General features: G+C 46.0%; 1 protein-coding gene across 3 annotated transcripts in view; it reads right to left on the bottom strand.

Annotated features, from left to right (window-relative positions):
- Window positions 1–23725, bottom strand: part of CEP152 (centrosomal protein 152) — a 475089-nt gene that overhangs the window by 230781 nt on the left and 220583 nt on the right. For all 3 annotated transcript variants that reach the window (XM_069624789.1, XM_069624790.1, XM_069624791.1), the window contains one exon: window positions 20308–20436. In XM_069624789.1, coding sequence (XP_069480890.1) covers window positions 20308–20436 — 129 coding nt within the window. The remainder of the gene's footprint in view (window positions 1–20307; window positions 20437–23725) is intronic.

Genomic DNA, 23725 nt, shown 5'->3' with positions numbered 1-23725 from the left:
TGGTCTCTGAACTGGTTAGGCAAACCAGTGCAAGGGAGGAAGTTGTCCATACTGGATCTTCCCTTTTCCACAGAAGATGTAGTGGTCACTCAGTCGGCTTGTCGGTCGTGGGAGGTGGCGGCAGACATCGTCCTTCCTGCTTCGGAATGCAGTGGTCGGCTCTGGAGGTGGCAGCAGACATTGTCCTTCCTGCTTCGGAATGCAGTGGTCGACTCTGGCTTCAGCATCAAGACCCTCGCCTTTTATGCAGGAACCCAGCCAATCAGCATGCATGCAACATCCATACTTTTGGTGATGGCTGTCCCAGGGGGGGACCAGACAGGCACCCAGTTAGAAATAGACCTAAGCAGACAGACCTGAGGAGGTTTGGTGTGTGCTCCCAGCTTCCTGTCCTCCCAAACACAGTGGGCCTCATCACAAGTTGGGCAGAGTGGTAAAAATGTGGTAGTAATTCTATTACCGCTGCACTACTGCTCCGCCCAACGAGGAGTTCGGCGGAAATTTGGAAAATGGTGACCAGTCTGCCGACTTTCTGCCTATTTTCAGAACAGTTAAAACAGCGCAATTAGCGTTGCGGTAATTGCGCCGAAAATGCCCCATTGGGTCCAATGGACCCAATATGAATGGGGATTTACCGCTGTACCACAACTGGGGATCCGGCGCTAATAGCGCCGGACCGAGTTGCAGTAATGCTATTTGTGTTGGCCGGTATCCCCGCGGATTTACCGGCAGGATACCGCCGTCTCGTGATGAGGCCCACTGCGCCTCCAGGCGAGCTTCCCAATGGGAGCCTGTCAAAGACAAAAGAGTGAGCAGGACTTCCCCCACCCAGGTTAGCAGAGTAAGGCTCAAGAAAGAGCAACCCATTTTGAGTTGGTGAAAAAAGAAAACAGGCAACATTTTGGGTCAATGGTGACCAATGTGTCCTTCACTGCAGCTTCGATAGGAGCCTGCATGGAAAAAGATCACATAATGTCGGCAGAAAATATCCACTGCCACCCGCCACTCAGACTTGCTATTGTATCTAGAAAGCTACAGGAGAAGTGAGGAAAGGAATACCATGCATCCCCTCATCCTTCCACATAAGGTGGGGTGGGCTGATCTCACAAAATAAAAGCATAGGTAGGATAAAAAGTATCCCCCTCTCCTGGTAACAATAAGTTAGCACGGGAAAACAAAGGAAACCCAAAGTGGGAAGCTCACGGAGCTCCCAGCAACGCTGCACAGAAGATGTGGTGTGCTGCAATAGTAAAATACAGATGCCTCAAAAAGATGGAGGAAAGCAGACTCCATCAAAGGTAACTGTTAGTTAAGAATTGGTGCAGTCAAACGGTGTGAGACTACACAAATCGTATCTGCTTGGTATTAGGTAACCCACCTTTTGGTATAGGTCTGTACTACACAAGTTGGTAGCGTGACTGAGCAGCCAGGCCTATCTCAAGAGGGGTAAATGTGAGCTGTAGAGCTGTACAAATGAAATCCATAAATACAAGTAGCCAAGTAACACTTACACTCAAGGTTTCAGTTATAGTTATTTAATTAACATCAGTTTTTAAATAAGCATTCTTTAAACAAGCAATTTGTTGTAAGACTGTAAATCTACTTTAAAATACTTTCCAGAATCAAAACAGGTTAGTGGATAATCTTTGGATATGCTTCTTACAATTCCTACACCCTGAAGTGACTTCAATCACAAGGACAGCAATGGCATTTATATATCTCACTAGTATACTTTGCAGATTCTGAGGTTGCAGAAAGGAAAGGTCAGGGAAGGAAAGAGGTTAGACAGTTTCTCAGTATATGTGAGAACAACTAAATCTACCAATGAAATCTAGAAATGCCTTTCCCAGCAGTAACAGGATACAACAAGCTACCACCTATGAGGGACAAACAGTATCAAAGTCAATGGACTGAGTCTTCAGGGAGCCAAGATAGCCAAAGTCATTTGGGACACAGTCTATGGATCTGATGCACTTCTTAGATCAAAGTCTTGCACAAAGTTAGAGAGTCTTCAGAAAAATCACTTGTAGGGCCATAAGCTGTTAAGCCTGTGAGAAGAGAGTTGAAATCAACTCGAGAAGGTAAGCCAAGGCAATTCCCAAGTGAGAAGAGCACGGCTAAAGGCAATGAGGAAAGTACCTAAAAAGTACCTCTGGTTTGAAGAGTGGTCCAGCTGGATTCTGTCCTGCTGCAGCCGCGCAGACCCTCATTTCTGAGCCTCAATCGTGGGGACAAGAGGGAGGACATCAGGAGGGCTCCTGCGGCAGCACTTGGGAGGTCGTTGGCAGCTACGTGCTCTTTTCGGTTCAGCTGCACTTCGCGGTTTCAGCGCTTACAAACAGCACCAATGTGGATCTTGGACACGGGTTGAACTCTTTGCTCCCGCGGTCCGGCACTCTGGTGAGGGGACTCTGGATCTGGAGGTCCTGCTTCGGGATTATCCCTTGGAGTCTCCTGGAGCTTCAGGTAGGATTCGTTCCGCGGCAGACGTTGCACTGGACTACAGACACGCGACCCCTGGCAGTGGGCTCTCACAGCAATGAAGCATAGCCAGTCAGGGATGGTGGTCCAGTGGAGTTCGTCTCGGGGTTAGTTGGTCCCACTAACCCAAGGGGAGAAGTCGTTCCGTTCTGAGCTTCTCGGCCAAGGTGAAAAAGGAGGTCAGCACAGCAGCAGGGCTTCACCAGGCAATTCAATGTTGCAGGAGGTTGCAGCAAGCTTTGTTCATGGTTTCTTTGTCGGGTGTTTCTCCCAGTGGTCGACTGCCTGTAGTCCCAAAACCCTCGTCTTTTAAGCAGGTTTCTTCCATTCATGCACAGCCTAGGCTGTCAATCACACAGCAGGGTGGCTGGCCTAATAAAAGGACAGCCAGCCAGTCGGCCAATCAGGACTAGTTGCATTCAGGCATTCCTGGAGACAAAAGAAAGGGGAGTTTTGGGACCCTCCCTCACCTCCTGTCCTTCCAGACACACTGGAGCCAGCAGCGGGCTTTGGGGCTGAAGCCTACAAAAGGCAAGACCCACAAAGGGCTCAAACCAGTCTCAACGCACAAAGCAAACCCCAAGAAAGCCCTCACAAACAGAAAATGGGGAGAAAGACGTCAGGGGCCATTTTGACAAAATGGTCACGCATGGGTGCTGTACTGCAGCTGAGGGTTCAGCCTGCGATAGAAAAGCACAATGGTAGGAAAAAGTAAACCACTGCCACCAGCCATTTAAAGTTGTGACGGTAACAAAACTGATACATGAGAATGTAGGATATGGGTCTACTAGGTAACCCCCCCCAGCACTCTGCCTAAGATGGTGGGTGCTGGACCTACCAAGAGAAACGGCAAGTAAAGTAAATTTCACTTAACTATTCTTGGTAACTGTAGTTCACACAAGAAAAGGTATTAAAACCTTCTGAGAAATGTAAAGGATTTCTCTGTGAAACTGTACTGAAGGTGCTGTGTTTCACCATACAAAAAGCAGATGCCTATGGAGTTTGTCAGACTCCAAAAACAGTGAAACCACAAAATCCAAATCAGTTAAAAACACATGAGAGTGAGGAAAAGGGTTCTTCACTCCAGGGCGAGAAGTAAAAGGTCCTAAGTCCAGCAAAAGTGCTGGGGGACTCACTAAGTGGGGAGGAATACACACAAGATAGAAATTCTACCCAACAGGTACTGATCGGTCCCTATGGCTATCCATTCTGGAATTACATGCACCAATTACCTTACAGCGAGGTACAGTATGGATACTTTGCGTCTCTAGAACTTTGTTTTTCGTAACTTTGCGGTTACTTGCATGGTGCATCAAGACTGGCACGTTGTTACATGCACATTTGTTTTTTACCGCTTAATGGTATATAGAGTGCCATATGCTCTAAAATGGCTGTGCAATTATATTTTCGCTTCTCCTTTGCCCATCTTGTAGTTTGACCTTCATGCCCGTTGGGAAAGATTTCCCTTGGGTGCAATTTTCTCTCCGTTAGTGAAACCCCACCCCCAAACTTTGTTTGGAGTGCCTAATCTGACTATTCCCAATTGAGCACAGCCTTCAGCTGCACTCCTCTGGACTTTCGCTCATATGTTATATGGAAACTGACACGTCCTTCAGGTTGTCAGTACTGTGAAACTAGGTTTCCCTTAGTCTTCGACTTTGCTGCCATTTCTTGGTAACTTTTTATCTATGTGCCAAGTAGCTTACAGTACCGTGCATAGGGGTCCTTTTTTGTGGCCCTAGCCACCCTGTAAGGATTTATTGGTGTTTGTTCAAGTGTGCCTAGGATGAACTACTATTAAAGCATTTTTACTTCATTTTTATGGACCATATTGCGTTTACCGTGTTAGGCCGTGCCGAAAATGGCCATGCCATGAAGTCTCTTGTACTGTCCTTTTGGCCATTTTGTCCCTTTACCTTCCCCCAGGTCGAGAGACCCGGGTATTCATTATTTGGGCATGCAGCCTCACGCAAAAACCACAGCTTTCACAGGCTCATGTCACGTGTGCTAGTGCTCAGGAAGAGGGTTGTGACTGTCTGGTCCCAATCCACACTACTGGTGCCAGTATGTCTGGTAGCCATGAATTACTAGAACCACTATGGGCCACACCTGGCATGCATGCAAGAGAGCAGATCTTCATTGGCCAATTGGCCATCTAAGATTTGAGCACAAACCGAATCTTGAATAAGAGAAGGGGCTCTGCATCCATTCCGGGTCCATCTACTGAGGTTCATACAGAACCTCATAAAGGAGGCAAGTATTCTTAACAAGAAAGCAGACTCGAAGAACCACTGGTGACGTGCTTGGAAGGTTTTGGCACCCTGACCCTGCTATTGTCCCGTCCGACCACTGTTTCTCCATCGTACCAAGAAGGCCAGCAACGGCGCTTCGCCCCTTTGGAGTAGTGGGAACAACTACTCTTGGCTTCTCGTACTTACCCTCGCAAAGAGCTTCTTCGGAAGTGTTCCTGGGTGAACTGATCAGCTCAAACCCGGGGTATCGTACAGGAACACTGCAGACTCGAGTTGAGACTCGAGACTAAGGGGAATCCCTAGATTGTGGTCCTGGGCTCACTCCGACCAAAACTGTGTATTCGCTCTTCTGGGTCGCGATTTGCGAGTGTGCCATGCCGCCAGCATTTGCAGCCCCTGCATGGCCCCCGCTGTTGTGACCATCGACTAAAGTGCCTGCAGTTCTTGCCTACCATGTCCTGAGACGTGCTGCACCGGAACTATCCTTCATCCTTCAAGGGCTGAAAAAAAGCAAACATTCCGTCAAGAGCTGAGAGCCTGAAACTGCAGGGTTAATACCAACAGGTGAAGTGGGCTAGACTGCCAAAGTTTGGTCCAGACTGTGTTCAGGATCGGCGAGTACTTTCCTAATTTACCGGTGGCCCCCTGGCACATCCATTCATTTTTACGAACGAGTGTCCCTCAAAAGATAATCATGTTGGCTGGGATTGCCTGCAGTCCCCAGCTATTCCCGAACTCTGAAAGGTCACTATCCGCAAGGGTAAACCCTTTTCCAGGAATAGTAACCAATTCTTCATCGCCTCAAGCCCATTCCTGAGCAGCTACAGCCCCCTGAAGAGAACCCACTTTTCAGTTTACACACGACTGAGTGTTGTTAACATACAACTGTACTTTGACCGCTATGCTCCTCTCTTCTTAGGGCTGTACTACATAAATTAGGGATTGTTGATGAAGGACTGCCTAAACATATCTGTGTTAATTTAACCCCTTTGCTGTTACAGGTCGTGGTTATTTTCTCCCCCTCACCCCCGCATCATCAGCCTTAGGCTAATCACATTATTGTATATATGTTATAGTGAATGATCATGTGTGGTATTGTTTCTTCATAACTGTAGTTTAATTTGGTTTTGATTATAAAGGTTTACATTTAATTAATTTTTGATTAATATGTCTAAGAGTAATCTGTAGAGTTTTACTGTGTGTGCTCATTGTGGGCTTCGATCACTCTCGCCACTTCTGAGACTTAGTCTTGACCTCCTGCCAAGCTACCGTAAATTGGTCTGGTTTGTCCAGAAGGTTCGAGAGAGAAGAGTAGGTGCCTCGAAAAGAAACTAGGTACAAACAAGGGCACACACTTCAACTGAACAGTTGTATTTGATGCTTAAGTATTTACTACAAAGTTAATAGTGTTTTTTCACAAAATATTTTATATAAACATTTCCAGATTAATAGAAATGTATAAAGATTTGGGCTAGTTTCTCATACATCAATTATTTATACACAGCAATTAATAACATTACTCCGTATACAACAATGACATTTCCTTGTTTGCATTACCAAGTATTAAATATGAGGCAAAAGAATTTTCTTCAGAATACATATAAATTCAAAACATATGTGATTTATGTATTGGTAATCCCGATATCTTGATAGGTGTTTCTAGGTTTTGTATGGACTATTGTCCACCTATCCGCTACTACGCATTTCGGGCTCACTGGCCCTTTTTCAGGTATAGATATCTGGATTGATGTAATTCTGTGAATATAATAAAGATAGATACTATTTTAGTTTAATTAAAACATACTTTCTTATTACTTTAGAAAAAGGATTGTTAAGTGCTGCTGCACTAACCTGTGGTTACAGGCCTATCCAATGTAGGTACTCTTCTAACTGTACTCAGTTACCAGTTCTGCGGGTAAAAGCACTCAATTACTACAGTGTTATTTACACAAAAGGGGTCTTCAGTGGGACAAGTCGCCAAAAGAAGCGCTGTGTCCCACTTAGAGACCTACTACATTCAAACAGTGCCTGTTTTTGCTACGTTCTTCAATTCATATGGACTCCCCTAGTGTTTGCTTGGTGTGCTGTATTCAGACAGTTTTCTGTTTCCCTGTTGCATTTGGTAGATCGTACACGTAATAAAACATGTCGATGGAGATACTGCAGAGGTATACCTTTCATTAGGCACTGTCTGTGAATATTAGGTAGTCAACAATTACGTGTCACTAGTTGTCAACTGAATACCTCTTGTAACATACCTATTTGTGGCGAGTAACTCAAACGTGAGTACTGGGTAAACCCTATTGACAGCTTGTCCAGAAGGTTCCCCTGTTCCACTAAACTAGGGTGTCCTCCTAAACTTCTGCCCACCAGGTCAGAGTTTACAAATCCATCTTAACAATGCCCTCACAGGGCCAGAATTGCCATATATGGTAAGCCCTTTTCCAGGCCAAGCTGCTGTATGCGTTTGTAGCCTGATGTGGGGGCTGGGACTGTTTGGTTGCAGTCCACATCCATGCCAGAGCGTGTCTGTTTCTGGCTGGGCAGATGTGGTGGCCAGAGGCTAGCCAGGTAAAACAGCCCATGCCAGTTTGACTGGTGCAGATCCTTACCATTGGTTGGCTTGGGGCGACTCCAGCTCGAATCCTGATTCCTGCAGCCATTTATCAGATCGTCATTCGAGTCAAGACACCCAAGAGGCTTTAGCCGGCCCACAACTCAAAGGCCCACTTTTGAGGGCTAGATATGTCTGCCTTTTCACATCCCTAGCACTAGAGTCTATTGAGGAGGTTACATGCCTGCAGTCCTGCCTGTGCTGAAGCCTGATGCTTGCAACCAAGGCCCGCGCCTCTCCTCCATACCCCATCCCAACCCAACACGAGGTAGGAGGATTGAGAGAGAAGGATAAAAAAACGAAAAAAATGCTGATCGATTTTTAAATTGAAAAATCAATATGAAAGCCAAACTTTATTTTATATTCATTTTTGTTGATGTTGTGCACTCGGGCTGAGAGCACAGTTGCTGCCGAGAGTTCCACTGCTCAAGGGCTTTCATTACCGACCTTGCTGCAATTTTAAAGATGGCTGCCGCTTTTCCCTTTTTGCAAGAGGCTTCTCCCTTGAACTCCTTCTGCTCTTCCTATTGGCCAGTGGGCATACTAATCTGTCCTATTGTGGACCGGCAGGCTTTAGCTGGCCCACTTTAAGGCCCCGTCTGTTCCCCTGGCTGGGTCTGGGGGGTCCTCCTGCACCCCCCTCCCCAAATGCACGTGGAGGCTGAGGAGTTCTCCATATGTTAAGGGCACTGACTTTCTAACTCCATTGGCTATCCTCTCCACACCTGTGACAGACCCACCTCTCTCCTCCAGATGCACTGTTTTCAACCTTAGCATCCCAAAAAGCAAATTTGTGGCTCCCAGTTGCTAATTCAAATTCGACCTTTTTGCTAAAATTTGATTCTAGCTGTGCCCTGTGGATGTACTGTGTTTTTGATATGTCCTGCTGCTCCGGTCTTGCACCCCCCTCCGCTCTTCTTGCACTCCCTTCCATCCCCACCCCCTCCCTCCCTCTGCACTTCACCCTCCTCCACATCACCTATGGCACTCTCCGTTTCTCCCATCTTCTCCAACTGTTTCTCCCTTGACTATCCTATGCTTCTCACCAAGTGTGGTAGGAAGAAGTTCAAAAAGGATATCTTGATCTCAAACCCTGGTCTCCCTATCGTCGACACCTACAACAGCGCCTCCTCTAGACAGACCCTCAACGACATCCTCTTTGTTGTTCCTTCGCCAGACCTTTGGACTCCTCATATGGTCTCTGTGCCCTCTCCTTTCTCTTCTTCTCCCATTAATGGTGGCACCCAGTTGGAGGCCCTCCTGGACCCCTTCCATTACTATAAGGTAATCATTAATATCTACCCGAATGTCACTGTCCTGGGTCAAGGTCCTCAGGCCAACCTTCTCTTTGCTAGGCGCTTCTGGCACCTCATCAACTTCCTTCCTTCCTTCTCCTGCTGTGCCTCCTCTCCACTATGGCTTCCTTGGCTCATGCCTCGGCTACCGCTCCCTCTACCCTCTCCCCTTCCCCCGCCCTTGGGCTCCTTCTACACCTCTTCAGGGCTTACCTCAGATGTATACCCTTCCCCAGAAGTCTTTCAAGGCTGGCAACCTTCTCCATCTTGCCACTCTCAGCTTTTGCTCGGCTGTCAAACACTCCTATGACATCTGCCACCTCCTGGAAGAATTCTACCTCGACGTCCTCAGTCGCAGAGACATGGTTCATGGCCAGCTCTGTCACAAGCTTTGACACTCTCCTCCCAGATAGCTAGAAGATCCTCTCCGCACCCAGATCCAACCGTTCCAGTGGAAGTGTAGCCATGATCTTCCCAGGGTGGATTCCTGCCTTTGTTATTCCTACGCAGGCCTACTCCTCCTTTGAATGCCTTGTCTATAGGCTCGCTCTCTCTCTCTCCCAGCCACTCCCTCACCATTGCTACTATCTATCGGCCACCTGGTCCGACTTCCTCTTTCCTCTCCGAGTGGGCTGACCGCTACTCCTCCCTCCTGGCCTGGACCACAACTCCTCCCCCTTGGAGACCTCAATATCCACCTGGATGCTTCCTGTCCCTCATCTGTACTTTTTCGTGACCTCTCCAATTCACTTGCGCTCTCTCTCTCTCTATTCTTCCCTCTGTCCCGACTCACTCTACAGGGCACACCCTGGATGTTCTCATCTCCTCTGACCTCCCCCTCTCTAACCCGCTCACCACTCCTCTCTCTTGGAGCGATCATTTTCTCTTTTCCTCCCATCTCTCCCTCTCTACCCCGCAGGCCAAGCCTACTCAAGCACTGCCACCTACCTTCACAGTCATCCGGCGCATGAAGCATGTGTCAGATGAGGTTTTTCGCTGTCACTTTCTCTCCCTCCTCCTCCACCGCACGCTGGCTCATCCTGCCACTACCCTTTCCAAGCTCCACTCTGCTATCTCTGATACTTGCAATGTTCTTGCACCCCTTATGAGGCTCGCTTGAAGCCCAAAGCCAAGTGCAACTCTTGGTACGACTCTGACCTAGTCACCATTGAATGCAAGTGTAGGGTGGCTGAGAGGAAATGGCGAGAATATTGTGCATGCTCTGACAAACTGGTCTGCCGCCTGCTCCATTCAAGCCGCGTCTCTGCGGCATCTAACAAAATCTTTAAAATCTGCAAGGAATAGGCCAATCCTGCTGCAGTATTTACTTCTCCTGTCCCATCCTAGGCCCCCTGCACGGCCCTGGCCTCTGATTTCATCTCTAAAACCCAGGACATCCTGTCCACCCTCTCGTCCTCTCCTCCTCTTCCCTCTTTGCTACCTCTGGCCCCCCTGCAGCCACCTCTCCTCCTTTCTCTTCCTTTCCGCTGTTCTCCCCCTGTCAGGATTCCAGGGTACAATTACACATGTTCAAAGAGACACTTTGTTAAAAAGGCTTAATTTTAAAGATTACACCATCACAGAAATATGGTTGAATGATATATGGATGTTGATTCTGAAATTTACATCAAATTATTAAAATAACTTTCCTTAATGTTTATCTAATCAGGAAGTATCTAATTTCCCAAGCCAAGATGGTGGGTCTGTTACACAACAATGATTGGATTAGAAGTGCTGCGAGGTAATGTGGCACTGTCACCAAGATTCTAAACTGCCTTTCATTCCAGTTTCCTTTGAGTGAGGTAGCAGTTTTAATAGCTCCAGAAAAAGATTAACTATAGTGATTTCAAGGAACTCTTTCAAGAAGATAATTTTACTGAGAAGACGAGGAGATTTCAGGAAAAACGTATTCAGTGCTAAAGAACTATTTCCTGACAGATGAAGCAAGCTAAGTCAAATACAGAAATAAGTTAACAGAATGTCAAATGTATCTTATCAATAATCAGAATCAAGAAGCTGTTTAAGATAGTTTGAAGCTGACTTCTAACTACGAACTGTTAAGTGCTCTTTGCTCGTGTCATTTATCGGCTAATAAATATTCTCTCAGTTTAGTATTTGCGGCTGCATTTACTTGTTTGTTTCTGATAATTTTCGGTGAAAAAATATTTTGTGAAGTAGAAAAGATTAATTGGTTGAGTATATAGGTATTTACAATATTTATTTACAAAAGTATTTTTTGTTTTGAAATTTCGCGTGCGCGTGAAATGCGTTAGTTACTTTAGAGGAAAGGACCTACTAGCGTGAATCGCACGTCCTCTCTAATGTTTACTTCAGACTTCCTGGTTGTGACGTTTGCGGTTGTCATGCGTGAAGTTACGGAAATTAATTAAATCTACGGAGGGATTCTATCAGTGAATTCTTTTAGTAGTGAGTTATTAGTGTGAATTTTAACGTTACATTTTGACAGGCACAGTTAGTTTTATGCGTGTTTGTATTAGTTGCGCGAAACATTTCTCTGGTGTGCGCGGCTCATCTTAGGAGTGCGCGTGTTAGTGCGGATCATCTTCAAAGTGCGTGGGGTGCGCGGTTCATCTCAAGGTACGCAGTACGTTTTCTCGTGTGCGCGGTTCATCTTAATAGTGCGCGGGGTGCGCGGTTCATCTCAAGGTGCGCGGTACGTTTTCTGGTGTGCGCGGCTCGTCTTCAAGCCACAGTGATGTAGAAAAGACTCTTCAATTAAAGACTCTTATTTCTTCATTGGAAATAAAAGAAATAAAACACGCTTTTCCAGAAAGTCAGCAACAGCGTGTAACTCTATGACATGATTCTTTATTTAATGTGCTTTCAAAGAGGCAATATGATTTAATTCTTATAGAGAATAATAATATTAAATTCATTCGAGCATTCTAGAATAGTTTTCTTCCAAGAGGTTCTTTCACAATTAATTAAAAGATTTCATACCAAGAGTAATTGGAGAAAACTAAAAGATTCAGAAAAGAAGGCATTTATTTATTCATGCCTATCAGCTATCAAGCATAGGCTGCAGGTATATATATTATATATATATATATATATATATAAATATTATTTAGTATTTAGAGAAACTAGATATATATATATATTTAAAGGAAATTAATAGTATGTTATATGTGTTTAGATTTTCACAGACATAATACTGAAGAGATATCCAATCAATACGTCAGTATTCCAGTCCAGATGCAAGACCAGGAGTCAAAAGGTCAACATTGAATACCTGTGAAGATCTGCATTTGTTTTGTTATCCAATTCCCCTTTCCCCTTGGGTTTGCCGTTTTAGCAATTATATATTAGTCAAGATTGTTGAATTGGCACACCTGGGGGGTCTGGTGGGCCAGCATCACTTCTGCAGGAAGATTCAAGACTGGAGTCCTGATACCCCCGACGAGATTTCAGGACAAATCCGATCTATGAAAGTCTCGTCAAAACAGGTTCTTCCCTGTTCGTCCAAAAGCATCAAGGGCCATATTGACACCCTCGCTCCTGCCCTGGCAGACTTCTGCAACCACTCCAACACCTCTGGAGCCTTCCCCTCACCTCAGAAGCACTCTCTTATGCGCCCTCTTCTCAAGAAACCCACAGCCCACCCCTCCTGCTCGGCTATCGCCGATCTCCATCACTCCTTTCCTGGGCAAACTCCTGGAAAAGCTGCCCATCTCCCAGCTTAATTTTATTGATTTATTTATTTATAGAGCGCTTTACACCAAGGCGCTGTACATTGGAACAAAAAAATACAAGATAAGAACCAGTAGCAGTGGGAGCAAAAATTTACATCATGAGTCATTCAATAAAACAGTGGAAAGGGCAATTAACGGAAGGGGTGGGGAAAGGGGAGTGGGACTAGATGTGGGGGGGGTGGTGACGGATTGGAGGGAAAATGGAAGGGAGAGAGAGCAGGAGAAGGGGGAAGAGGAATCAGGGGAGGGGGGAGAGAGCAGAGGGGGAGTTTTCAAGGAGGAGAATGGAGGAGGAGGGATTTAAAGGAAGTGCGAAAGGAGGAGAAGGTTGTGGTAGAGCGGATTGTGAGAGGGAGAGAGTTCCAGTGCAGGGGAGCAAGGAGTTGGAAGGAGCGGAAACGGGAGGAAGCGCAGGGGGATGGAGGTACAGTGAGAAGGAAATGATCAGCAGAACGAAGGGAGCGGGCGGGGGAGTAGAAGGAGAGAAGGGAGGAGAGATAAGGAGGAGCAAGACCATGGAGGGATTTGAAGACAGGGCAGAGAAAGTAGAATTTTAGCTGTGAGTGGAAAGGTAGCCAGCCAAGGTAAGAGAGAAGAGGAGATGGAGTCACGGGTGGTAAGGAGATGAAAGGTACAAACAGCCGAGTGGTAAACGGACTTAAGAGGGGGAAGCTGAGATGCGGGAAGACCAAAGAGTAAAGAAGAGCAGTAGAAGAGGCGGGAAAAGACGAGAGAGGAGATTAAGAGTTTGGAGGCGTGGAAAGTAAGGGAGGGACAGATTTTGCGAATATTATAGAGGTGGTATCGGCAGGTGCGAGAGGTGAGTGAAATGTGTTGCGAGAAGTTGAGGAGTCAAAGAGAACGCCTAAGTTACGAGCTTGGGGAGAGAAAGGGAGATTGGAGGGAGGAAAGTGAATGAAAGGGGAGGAGAGGGAGGGAGAAGAGAATTAGAGGGGAAGAAAAGGACTTCAGTTTTATCGGTGTTGAGAGAGAGAAAGCGGGAGGACATCCAGTTCTTGATAGCAGTGAGGCAGGAGGAGAGCTTAAGGTGAAGGTCAGTCGTGAAGGAGGAGAAGGAGAGAAAGAGTTGGGTATCGTCTGCATAGAAATGGTGGGAGATGTCAAACGAGGAGATGACAGGCGCAATGAGGGATGTGTAGAGAGAGAAGAGGAAAGGACCAAGTACAGAGCCTTGGGGAACACCGTAAATAAGAGGGAATGAAGGAGGTCTGACCTCCCCATGAAACTGGGAAGGAACGGGGGGAAGAGGTAAGAGGATAGCCAGTTTAGGACATGGTCTTTAAACCCGAAGGAGGAAAGAGTGTGGAGGAGGAGTGGATGATCGACAGTGTCAAAAGCTGCGGAGAGATCAAGGAGAATAAGGATAGAGGATTGCTTGGTATGTGGAGGAGGGAGTTAAGGATAGAGGTGAGAGCAGTTTCAGTGGAATGTTTGGGACAGAAGCCAGATTGGAAGGGAGGAAGGAGAGAGGAAGTATTGACAAAGGACTGTAGTTAGCAGTGATGAGTGGATAGGCAGAGGGCTTCTTTAAAATAGGAATAACCGTTGCATGCTTGAAGGCAGAAGGAAAGATTGAGGAGGATAGGCAGGAGTTGAAGAAAGTGGTGAGGTAAGGATAAGAAGAGGGTAGATCTTGGGGATAAGAGCGGAGGGGAGAGGGTCAAAAGGGGCATATGTGGGGTGGGCTTTGGATAGTAGGGAGGAGACTTCAGAAGGGGAAACGGGTGAGAAGATGGACATAACGGAAGCAGGAGGAGAGGCGCGAGGAGGAGAGGGAGAGTCAGAGGGGGGGTTCATTTTTTGCCAGAGGGTGAGGATTTTGGAGGAGAACAAGTTGGCAAAGTCCAGAGGAGAAAGTGTGGAATTGGAAGAAGGATCAGGAGTAGGAGGAGAGAAGGCGAGAGAGAGAGTTTAAAAGATCCGACGAGGGTGGGAGGCTTGAGACGGTTGGAGTAGTAGGAGGATTTGGTCGCTGCAAGACAAGAGTTGTAAAGTGCGTGGTAGGAGAAGTAAGAGGTTTGATTAGAAAGCGAGGGATTTTTGAGCCAGAGTCCCTCTAATCTTCTGAGAAGGCGCCACATAGAGCGTAGATGGGAAGTAAGCCAGGTTTAAGAAGGTTTCCGGGTAGGACAATCTTCCGGGTAGGGTAATCTTCACACTGATTCTGTTGGTTGTCTCCATGACCATCAGTCTGGCTTTAGAGCAGCCAGAAGCGTGTAAACTGCTCTCGTGAACATCCGTGAAGACCTGCTCTTCAACCTGGATTCTAATCTCCCCTCTGTCCTCATCCTATTCGATCTCTCTTCTGCCTTTGACACTGTAAACCATGCCATCCTACTCAATCGCCTCCGTGATAACCAGGGTCTCACCGATCAGGCCTTGGCCTGGTTAACCTTCCTCTCTAACCGCCCCTCCCAGGTCCAACATGGGTCCTTCCTTACCTCCATCTCACTCTCCACTTGTGGTGTTCACCAGGGGTCTCTTTCTCCCTGGCAATTCAACCATAGCACTCCTGGCCCACCAAATTGCTGCTCTCTGCTCCAATTTTCAGAGCTATGCGGATGCCACTCAGCTCGTTTTCAGGCTCCTCTCTGCCACCTCTTCGCCCTCCCTCATCTTTGTCTGCAATCCAGGAGTGGTGTGCCGCCAATTACCTCTGCCTGAATACCAGTCAGACAGATATCCTCCTCATCGGCACTCCTGCTACCTCCTTTCCTGTCACCCTCTGGCCAGCCTCGCTTGGCCCTCTCTCTGCTCCCACCTGTGAGGCTAAGAACCTCGGGGTCATCAACTCCATGCTTTCCTTTTCTCCATACATCTCTGACGTCTCTAAGAAGTCAAACTACCAACTTCACCTCCTCAGAGGTATTCTTCCTTTCCTCACCTTGCCCAGAAGCTCACTGTCTCTAGAGCTCTGGTTCTCTCTACGCTGGACTACTGCAACAGCCTCTTTCTAAATCTGCCTGCTACTATTCTCCGGCCTCTGCAACTCATCCAGAACAGGACTTTGAGACTTGTCCTTGGCCTCAAGTCTAGGGATCGTATCTCTCCAGCACTGAAATCTCTGCAATGAGTTGGGGGTAGATCTTTCTTCAGCTGGGGCCGCCCTCTGGAACAGCCTCCCTGCCTCTCTGAAACTTGGAGAACCATCTTCAGTTCCAGAAGCACCTCAATACCTTCCTCTTTGCTTCTGCCTTTGCTCTTCCACTCCCCTGCTGATCTGTGTCTCGGCACTGGGCACCTGCCAACCCTCTGATTTCAGGCCCAATCCCTGCCCACCCAGTCGCATACCTGCACTGCCTCCGGGCAACCCTTGCACTTGTATCTGCAACCCTACAGTCCACTTCCTGCACTTATTAAAGACCTGTTGTCTGCGCCTTATTCTTGCACTTGCCATCAGCTGGCCGCACTACCTGTTTTGATTACAAGTTCAGCACTTTCCACCCCTACCCTGCACTTGCGCAGTCTAAATGTTCTTGGGCCTAGTAAGATCGTTATTTTGTCCTCCCTTTTACCCCTCCCTTGCCTCGTCACGCCCTGAAGCACTTGTGTATGGATGCAATATAAATAAAATATCATTTCATAAGAAGAGGAGCAGAGAGGCACAGCTTCATCTCACTGATGAGGCCCAACAAGGCTGAAACACATGTATGGCGTTGCTGTCGGTACTCTTGTTCAGAGAGGAATTGCCATAGCATTTCGGTGCTGGACTGCCCATGTGGGCGGGACAAAGACTGATATGCAAATGGATATTTCCCATCTGTAAAAGGTACAGTGAGCAAAAAGAGTGTGCTGCAAACTCTCACCCCAGAACAGGTTATCATGCCATGTTCATTCTGGAGAGGAGCGCCTGCTACCTTTTTTTGAAATAAGAAAAGCAACCTGCTGTAGACCTAGAACTCGTCATTGAAAGCCAGCCAGCATCGATTTCTTCAACTATCCCGGCAAAGCCCAGCTACTTTGATGATCTCCTGAAGGCCTTGAAAAGTGCTTCAACCCTTTGTACCGGTGGCAACAATGAGTCTTCTCCCATGCTTGGGGATCCTGCCCTGGGAAGCATTTGACCTGGATTCATACTGTGTGCTGGCGAGTTGCTTTCTGGGCTACCTCGCACATTCAGTTATCGTCCCAAGTCTTGAAGATCCTCAACTTGTGAAACAAGAAGCCTCCCCGAGCAGTTGCAGCTTTCTAACATGAAGAGAGGCCTTGTAAGACCCATGTTGTTGTTTCCACCTCAAGGTTCAACTGCCACCATTTCTTCGGAATGGCCATCACTAATCGCTGCCTGCATCGTGCCATGGGGGTCCACAGAGGTCATTGCTGGATTGTCGTGGGTTCCTTCAACCTAGTAGAGGTGTCCAGTATCCAGAACTGATGTACTGGACCACGGAACCGCTGACTGGCCAAGCCCAAAACCCATAGCCAAATCCAAAAACCAGGTCACCCAAATCATGGATCAAGCCAGCCCTATTGTTACTCCTAGACCTCTCAGTTGCTTTTAATTTAGTGGACCACAAGACTCACCTCACACCTTACCCACTCGGCTAACTTCTCCAAAGGAGCAGCTCGCTGAATCACCACCTTCCAGGAAGGCAGGGCAATGAAGGTATTCTCCAACATAGACAACTCAGCCTCCCCGCCACCATCCACTGCGGAGTCCCACAGGCCCCTGCACAGCACCTTATTTGTATAACCTGTTCACAAAGCCCCTCTTGGACAAGCTCGACGCACTTGGTATCACGTATACTAACTACGCTGACGATACTCAGGTACTCCTACCTCTCACTGGACTATATAACAAAGACACTGAAGCGCTTCACCAAATATACTCCACTATCCAGGCCTGGATGGCGACTAATGGCCTTTGCCTCAACGGGGACAAGACCAAAATTATCATACTAGGTCAAAAAGCTACATTAGCCAAACTCGACAAGCTCTACTCCAACTTCACCACTGATAACATGATTATCCCTGTCTCGACATCTGTGAAAACCTTAGGGGTCTGCAAAGATTCCACACGATCCATGACTAGGCAGGTCAGCACCATCACCTCCATCTCAGTGCACACCACCAAGCTTATAAATGCCATAAAACCATAAAACCATAAAACCATACCTATCCAAGCCCAACTGTCCATCAATAGCTAGAGTGCCCATTGGTGCTAAACTAGACTATTACAACTCCCTTCTAGCGGGTACATCTGAAAGAAAAGGTACACCGACTCTAAGTCACACAGAACAAAGCGCTACGAGCAGCATTAAGCATCCCCAAAAGGGAACATATTTCCCAGGCCAGACATGCAGCTCACTGGCTCCTGGTCAAAGAGCACATCACTTTCAAAATCCTCACCCTCACCAACAAATGCATTACACGGTCAGGTCCCTGGGTAACAGAAGGTATTGGGTTAGATTTTGTCAAGTGTTTATAGTGGCCAAGTAGGGTTAATTTCATTGAAATGACGTTTCCTTAATTTAATCATCTATCAGCCAGCTACTATTGTCCCAGCTCAAGATGGTGGAGTATTTCCAGCAGTGATTGGTTAGTGACTACTGTGATGCAGTTTGGAACCTACAGGAAAGTTCTAAACTGCCTTTCATTCAAGATCAGTTTGTGGAAAATCCTCACCCTTACCCACAAATCCATCACACTTACAGCACCATCAGACCTATCAGAGACGATATCTAAAACCACATCCACAGGACCTACCAGGACGCACTACACCAACCAACTGCACACCCCACACATCAACAGGTCTAAAGCTGGTGGGCTAGGCTTCCCCCACATTGCAACCAAACTATGGAACGCATTACCCACTGACATCAGAGCAGAAACGTTGCTCCTTGCCTTCCGAAGAAAACTGAAAACCTCCCTCTTAATCTAACCCTTGAATTGCTCTGCTCTTTCACCTGCCTGTACTGTAAACTGCCTTTGTTTTAAATCATTTGTAATTAAGAAAACTGTCTGTAACAAGTGCCATGATGCCTCTGGGTTGCTGCACGCTCTACAAATTCGAATAAATAAAATAAATAAATAGCAGAAAGTAACCTCTGCACCAAGACCCCTGAATTATTACCACAAAACCAAGGCACAAGATAAGGGGGCCCAGCAATTTCAGAACTTCAATGTTAGTCCCTGGGTGAATCGGAGTACAGGGCATGAGTAAACAAGCGTGTTCCTAACCTTCCCACCACCTCCATAGATTTGAACAGTTGTAAAGTCTTTGCCTTACTGCCCTCTTGCTTGACTGATAAGTGGAGTTCTGGTCAAATTTGCCCCCTGGGCTTTCCTCAAGATGGTTGAATTTTGAGGCTTTCATACGGTCTCTGATAGCCTTGCCAACAGTTGTTCTGACTTTTAAAAAGACTCCTAGCATTCTGAAGAGAACTGCATCGAGACATGTGACTCTAGGGCAGTAGCCCTGCCTCCCTCTTTTCTAGTTGGGGAAGGACTTACATTTATTGTGCAGCGTTTATTCATTTTCCACATACTCGTTTTGTAGCCGATAGTTACATACACATGGTTCTTACCCTCCCCCCCCACTTGCTTTAATATCTTTAGCAGATCACACCAAAGTGAATGAGTCTATAATAGTAGTGAATGTGATAGTATGTTATTACCCGAGGATTTTCATTGCCATGGCCTAAATAATCCACTGTATTTTGACACATTCTGCCTAACTTGTATTATTAAAAGTGTGCTGTGTGTGCTTAACTAAATCCTCCACACTCTCACACTTCCTAAGTTTAAGCCTTGCCGCTCAGTCACATTAACAAAGTGAGTTTCCCTTGTGGAAAGAATTGAGACATAGGTGAAACATCTTCTTGAACAGATGTACCAAAAAGCTATTGATGCAGTACTGGAAAAAATAATGTGAATGGTCAAATTGTCTAGCCTCTGTTTCAGAAACCTGAATCGGTACAAGTAACAGTCAGTACAGAGGCCAGAGCCGAATGAGGCCTGTAATCCTTCCTCCCATGGTGGCAATGAACCGAAGAAGATATTTTGCCTACTTATAGTTGTAGTGTGATGGCACCAAAGTAGCTGATGAAAAGGACTGAAATCCAATTTAGCAGTACTCGGTCTCTACAAGCAGATCGGCTCATTCTGCGGAAGAAGGAAGCTGGTGGTATCCTTCATAGGAAACCTATGGTCCTTAGAGTGACATTTACCTCTTCAGACAGAGCCGAGGCAGTAACACTCCTCTCCCATACCTTCAGAACATTGATTGGTGTGAACAGGTTTCCTGGTAGCAAAGGCCAAATCTTGTGACCCAGTCCTTTCCCTCTGAGATGAAGCTGCAGATCTATGCGCCTGAGGTGAACTCCTGAACAGGCATACAAGATCCCTGGGCTCCATCGGAGGTGGAAACACTAACAATGGTCCTCAAAGGTTATGTCGAAGCAGAGATCACACGAGTTCCGGCTCCTTCCACTAGGATGCAATGCCTTCCGTCCCTTCTTGAAGTCCACCCACGGTAGCTTGAGGAACCAATGTTACCACTTCAGTTTATATAAAAAGCAGGACACAGATAGGTAGACAAAGATTATCAATTACTGTATTAAAGAGTAAATAGAGTGAAAGAGCAGAGTGGTTGATATTTGAGGTACAATGATCCATTCATTTTACAACCAAAACAAATAAAACATATTCCAACACAAACCACTGTCAATTCAGAATAGAGAAAGAAAAACAATTGTTGTCCACATTGAATCGGCCAATGAAAACACAGTCTAATACCATATTACGAGTGTGAAAGCATATGAGAATTTTACAGCACCATTATTGCCTGTGTGGCAAGTATACCTCTGCTGTACATTGTGTATTACCCACAAACACCCTTGCTAATCAATTAAATGGCAATTGTATCCTTATGATTAAGTATTGAATTAATCAAATTATGGTATAATACAAAAAAGGCAAAATGGTCTTACTTCATCTGTAAAATGTTCTCTTCAAATATTTGCCTAAGCTGTTCTTTTTCCGCAATAAACTTGTCAGAAAGCTCCTTCTGGAAATGATTTTTAGTGTTTTCATGGTGCTGCTGATATGTTCTTTCACACCTGCTCAATGAGAAAACAGTTTGTTTTTCTCTCAAACGTTCAATGCACGATACATTTCATGGTTAATTGTGCAACACATGAAAACACTCAGAAGAAAAATACAATAAAAACCTTTTGTCTTCTTCTATTCAACTACACTTCTCCAATCCTTACAATACTGTGCACAAGGTAACGTATATTAATTAAACAATTAAAACATCAATTTGCTAATTGTCTTAACTGCTATGGGTTCCCCCCTCCCACCCTCCAGTGCCAAGGCCTTTTTTGGTGATTTCAGTATTTCACCATGCAAAGCCTTCTAACATTTTCTCCTTCATTAACCCCTTAAGTGCCCAGGACGAGCTATCTCGTCCTTGGCATTGGGGAGGTAATCCCAAGGACGAGATACCTCACCCTTGGCACTTAAAGGGTTAATATAAATAGCATCATCATAAAAAGTGACAAGCTGGGGTATTTGGTGTTCGGTCTGCAACAAGTGTAGAACATGCATTGCCAAAGAAACGTTTTTAGCAGACAGACAGTGGCATATGTCGGCATTCGTCGAAGTGCATTCACCATTCTCCAACTATTGCCATCATGCACTGTCACAGCCAAGGGATAAACCGATTCTTCACCATATACAATTTCACAATCCAGTTTGAGTCCCACCACATAGGGTGTCAAAAATGTATTTATTTTGGGGGCATCGGCTTCGTTTTCCAACCTACAATTCCAGGGGTGGTAATCGCATCTCGACCTCCTTTGGAATCATTCCTACCCTGGTGTGCTCAGTAAAGTTTTATTTGTGAATTTGCAGTCAATTTTAAATTGCCCATTTCCCATTGAACAGAGTTTACTTTGTTTTATCGCTACGTTTTATCTCACCTGGATGGCGGCAATAACATTTTTCGGAGGCAGAACTTATTTATTGCCTTTTTGGTTTTACCCTCTGAAGCCAGTCTTATTTCTGGCACTCAAAGGTTTGAGCATATTTCATAATTTTTAACAATTTTAATTTCTCATCACTGGTTACCAATTCACCTTTGTGCACTGGTCATGATCTCCTGTATCATTTTCAAAGTGGTGGTTTTAGACCAGCTTGCATACCTGTCTGCTCAGCTATTCATCTCCAGCAGTTCAAGAGCTACCCGCAGTGAACCCATTTTATGATTGATCATTCCCCATTTGACACACCACTTTCCCTTGAAGCCTTCTCAGCAGCTGCACCTTGGCCTGGAATAATTCTCTTCCGTCAGTCTTCTTCCTTCTCACCTTTCACGAGGCTCTTAAAGCAGACTTCTTTTGTTATGCTTATCCTTATATTATTCCATTTCTTTTGTTACTGCTATGTTGTTTTTTACTTCAGCTTTTTGTATGAAATATTGTATAGGTCTTATTGTTGTACAGCACTTTGGTAACTTCAACTGATTGGGCTTTATACATTTTGAAAATAATTTGGTAGAACATGTCTTGGAAGCCCAAATTATGTAATTTCCACCACAATGGCCCTCTTCAGAATTACCTAGTCACCATGCTTAAAAACACAATGCAGCGAAGATTAACTTTAGAGTAATTACTCTCCAAGCACCTCCACAAAGCAGCCCTGTCTGTACCCCTGCAAGCTCATGGACCATGTCCTCAAATTGAAAACTGTGAATCTGCTTGAAACCAAACAGCTTTCTGCTTTTCTAAAGCGCCTCCTTATTTGTGAGATCCTGGCCCGTACCTCTGCAGCTGTCCTCTCTAGAGGGAGACCTTTCCACATTCAGTCCTGCAAGTCTTTGTCCTCCCCAGAGCCTCACTGTCCTGTCGGATCAGCATTTCAAAAACTTACAGCTGCTTCCCCATTATCAATCACCATGAGGGCTGCCTTCTGCAAGCCTGCAGACCAGACATGGATGGCTGGATTCATTCTATGCATAGGGGCTTTGAATCCAGCCCGTTCTTCTGAAACCAGAACCGTGACCTGCAGAAAACCAGACAGACATTCTTAAACCTTGAATTATTTCTCCATTACTCAGCAGCCTAGTCTATATCCTTAGGTTCCTCAGTCCTCAAATCTGTTGCTGGGGTACGTCTCCGTAACGGGAGGCTGTGTGTGCAGACCTTCCTCACAGTACTGCCACTGCAACTGTCTGCTCTTGACTTGTGGATCACCAGTAAATGTTTCCTTCAAAGGGGTTCAAATTCACAAACCTTGATCTGAATCGCCTCCTGTGGGGATCCCTTCCTCACTCCATTGTCGTCAGACTGAATGTATGACTATTCTATTTTGTACTGGATTATCTGATGCACAACTATCAAACAAGCCTTTATTTTTATATTCTGTCTTTTGGAACTCTCTTCTTTGTATTCTACCTATCCTAGGGAGTCTATATTTCTCCATAGCTCTTAAAGACATCCGTATTTTACCACAGCTCCTTATGGGCAGTGTTGCTGGGGACCCTTAGGGTCCTCCTTTGAGATTATTTTTTTATATCCTAGAGTAACTACAGTTCTTACCAATACTTTGTGTCTCTCCGTCTGAGAGATTGGCACACACTGCCTTTCTCTCTGCTCCTGTGGCTTTTTAGTCAAAGACAATCTCCTAGTTATGGCTGGCAGCAGTGGATGTGTTCTACCAAATATTGTGTGATGTTTCTATCATAGGCTATGTCCATAGCCTTGGTAGTGAACAATGGAGGCACCCAAGTACCAACTTGGACCTCCCTTGTTTTTTGGCGCCCATACTAGCATGGTTGTTCTTCGTTAGCCCTAGCACCATTCTGGGAGGGTGAGGCCTGTGTGTGTTTTGCCTTTTGCAGGAACCCTTGGGTGTCCGCGCCTGGGCTCCAGAGTGTCTGGCCAGGCAGGAAGTGGGAAGGTGTTTTCAACCCCCCTGTCCTTTGCCTGCAAGAGTGGCTGAATGGGACCAGCTTCCACTAGGGTCTAGCTGTCTTGACAGCCAAACCCTGCTTTCTGTAAACAGCTGAGGAAGATTGCAGAGGAGCGAGTGCTGGAACTGTATAAAAGGTGAGGCTCCTGGAGTGAAAAGCAAGTCAACCACTGGAAGCTGAAGTAACCGAAGAAGATGACCAGAGACGCATGCAGACTCTTTGCTATACCGTGAAGCGACCACTCCTCCCCTTTGACTGGTGGGAACAACCAGTCCCAAGACTAACTGATTTAAACCATCTCCCGAGGTCCTGTGCATTTACAAAGATGCGGAACCCCAATACCAGGAGACCTGCTGCCCATTTCGAGTGCATCATCGTGGAAAGGCCGAATCCGCCCAAGTCTTTGCCAAGTCTTCAAGGATACTCCAGAGACA

This window comes from Ambystoma mexicanum, chromosome 11, assembly GCF_040938575.1.
Source record: "Ambystoma mexicanum isolate Mex_15411 chromosome 11, UKY_AmexF1_1, whole genome shotgun sequence".
Lineage (NCBI taxonomy): Eukaryota > Metazoa > Chordata > Amphibia > Caudata > Ambystomatidae > Ambystoma > Ambystoma mexicanum.
Note: the sequence above shows the minus strand (reverse complement) of the source record. Positions and strands in the feature narration are given on the sequence as shown.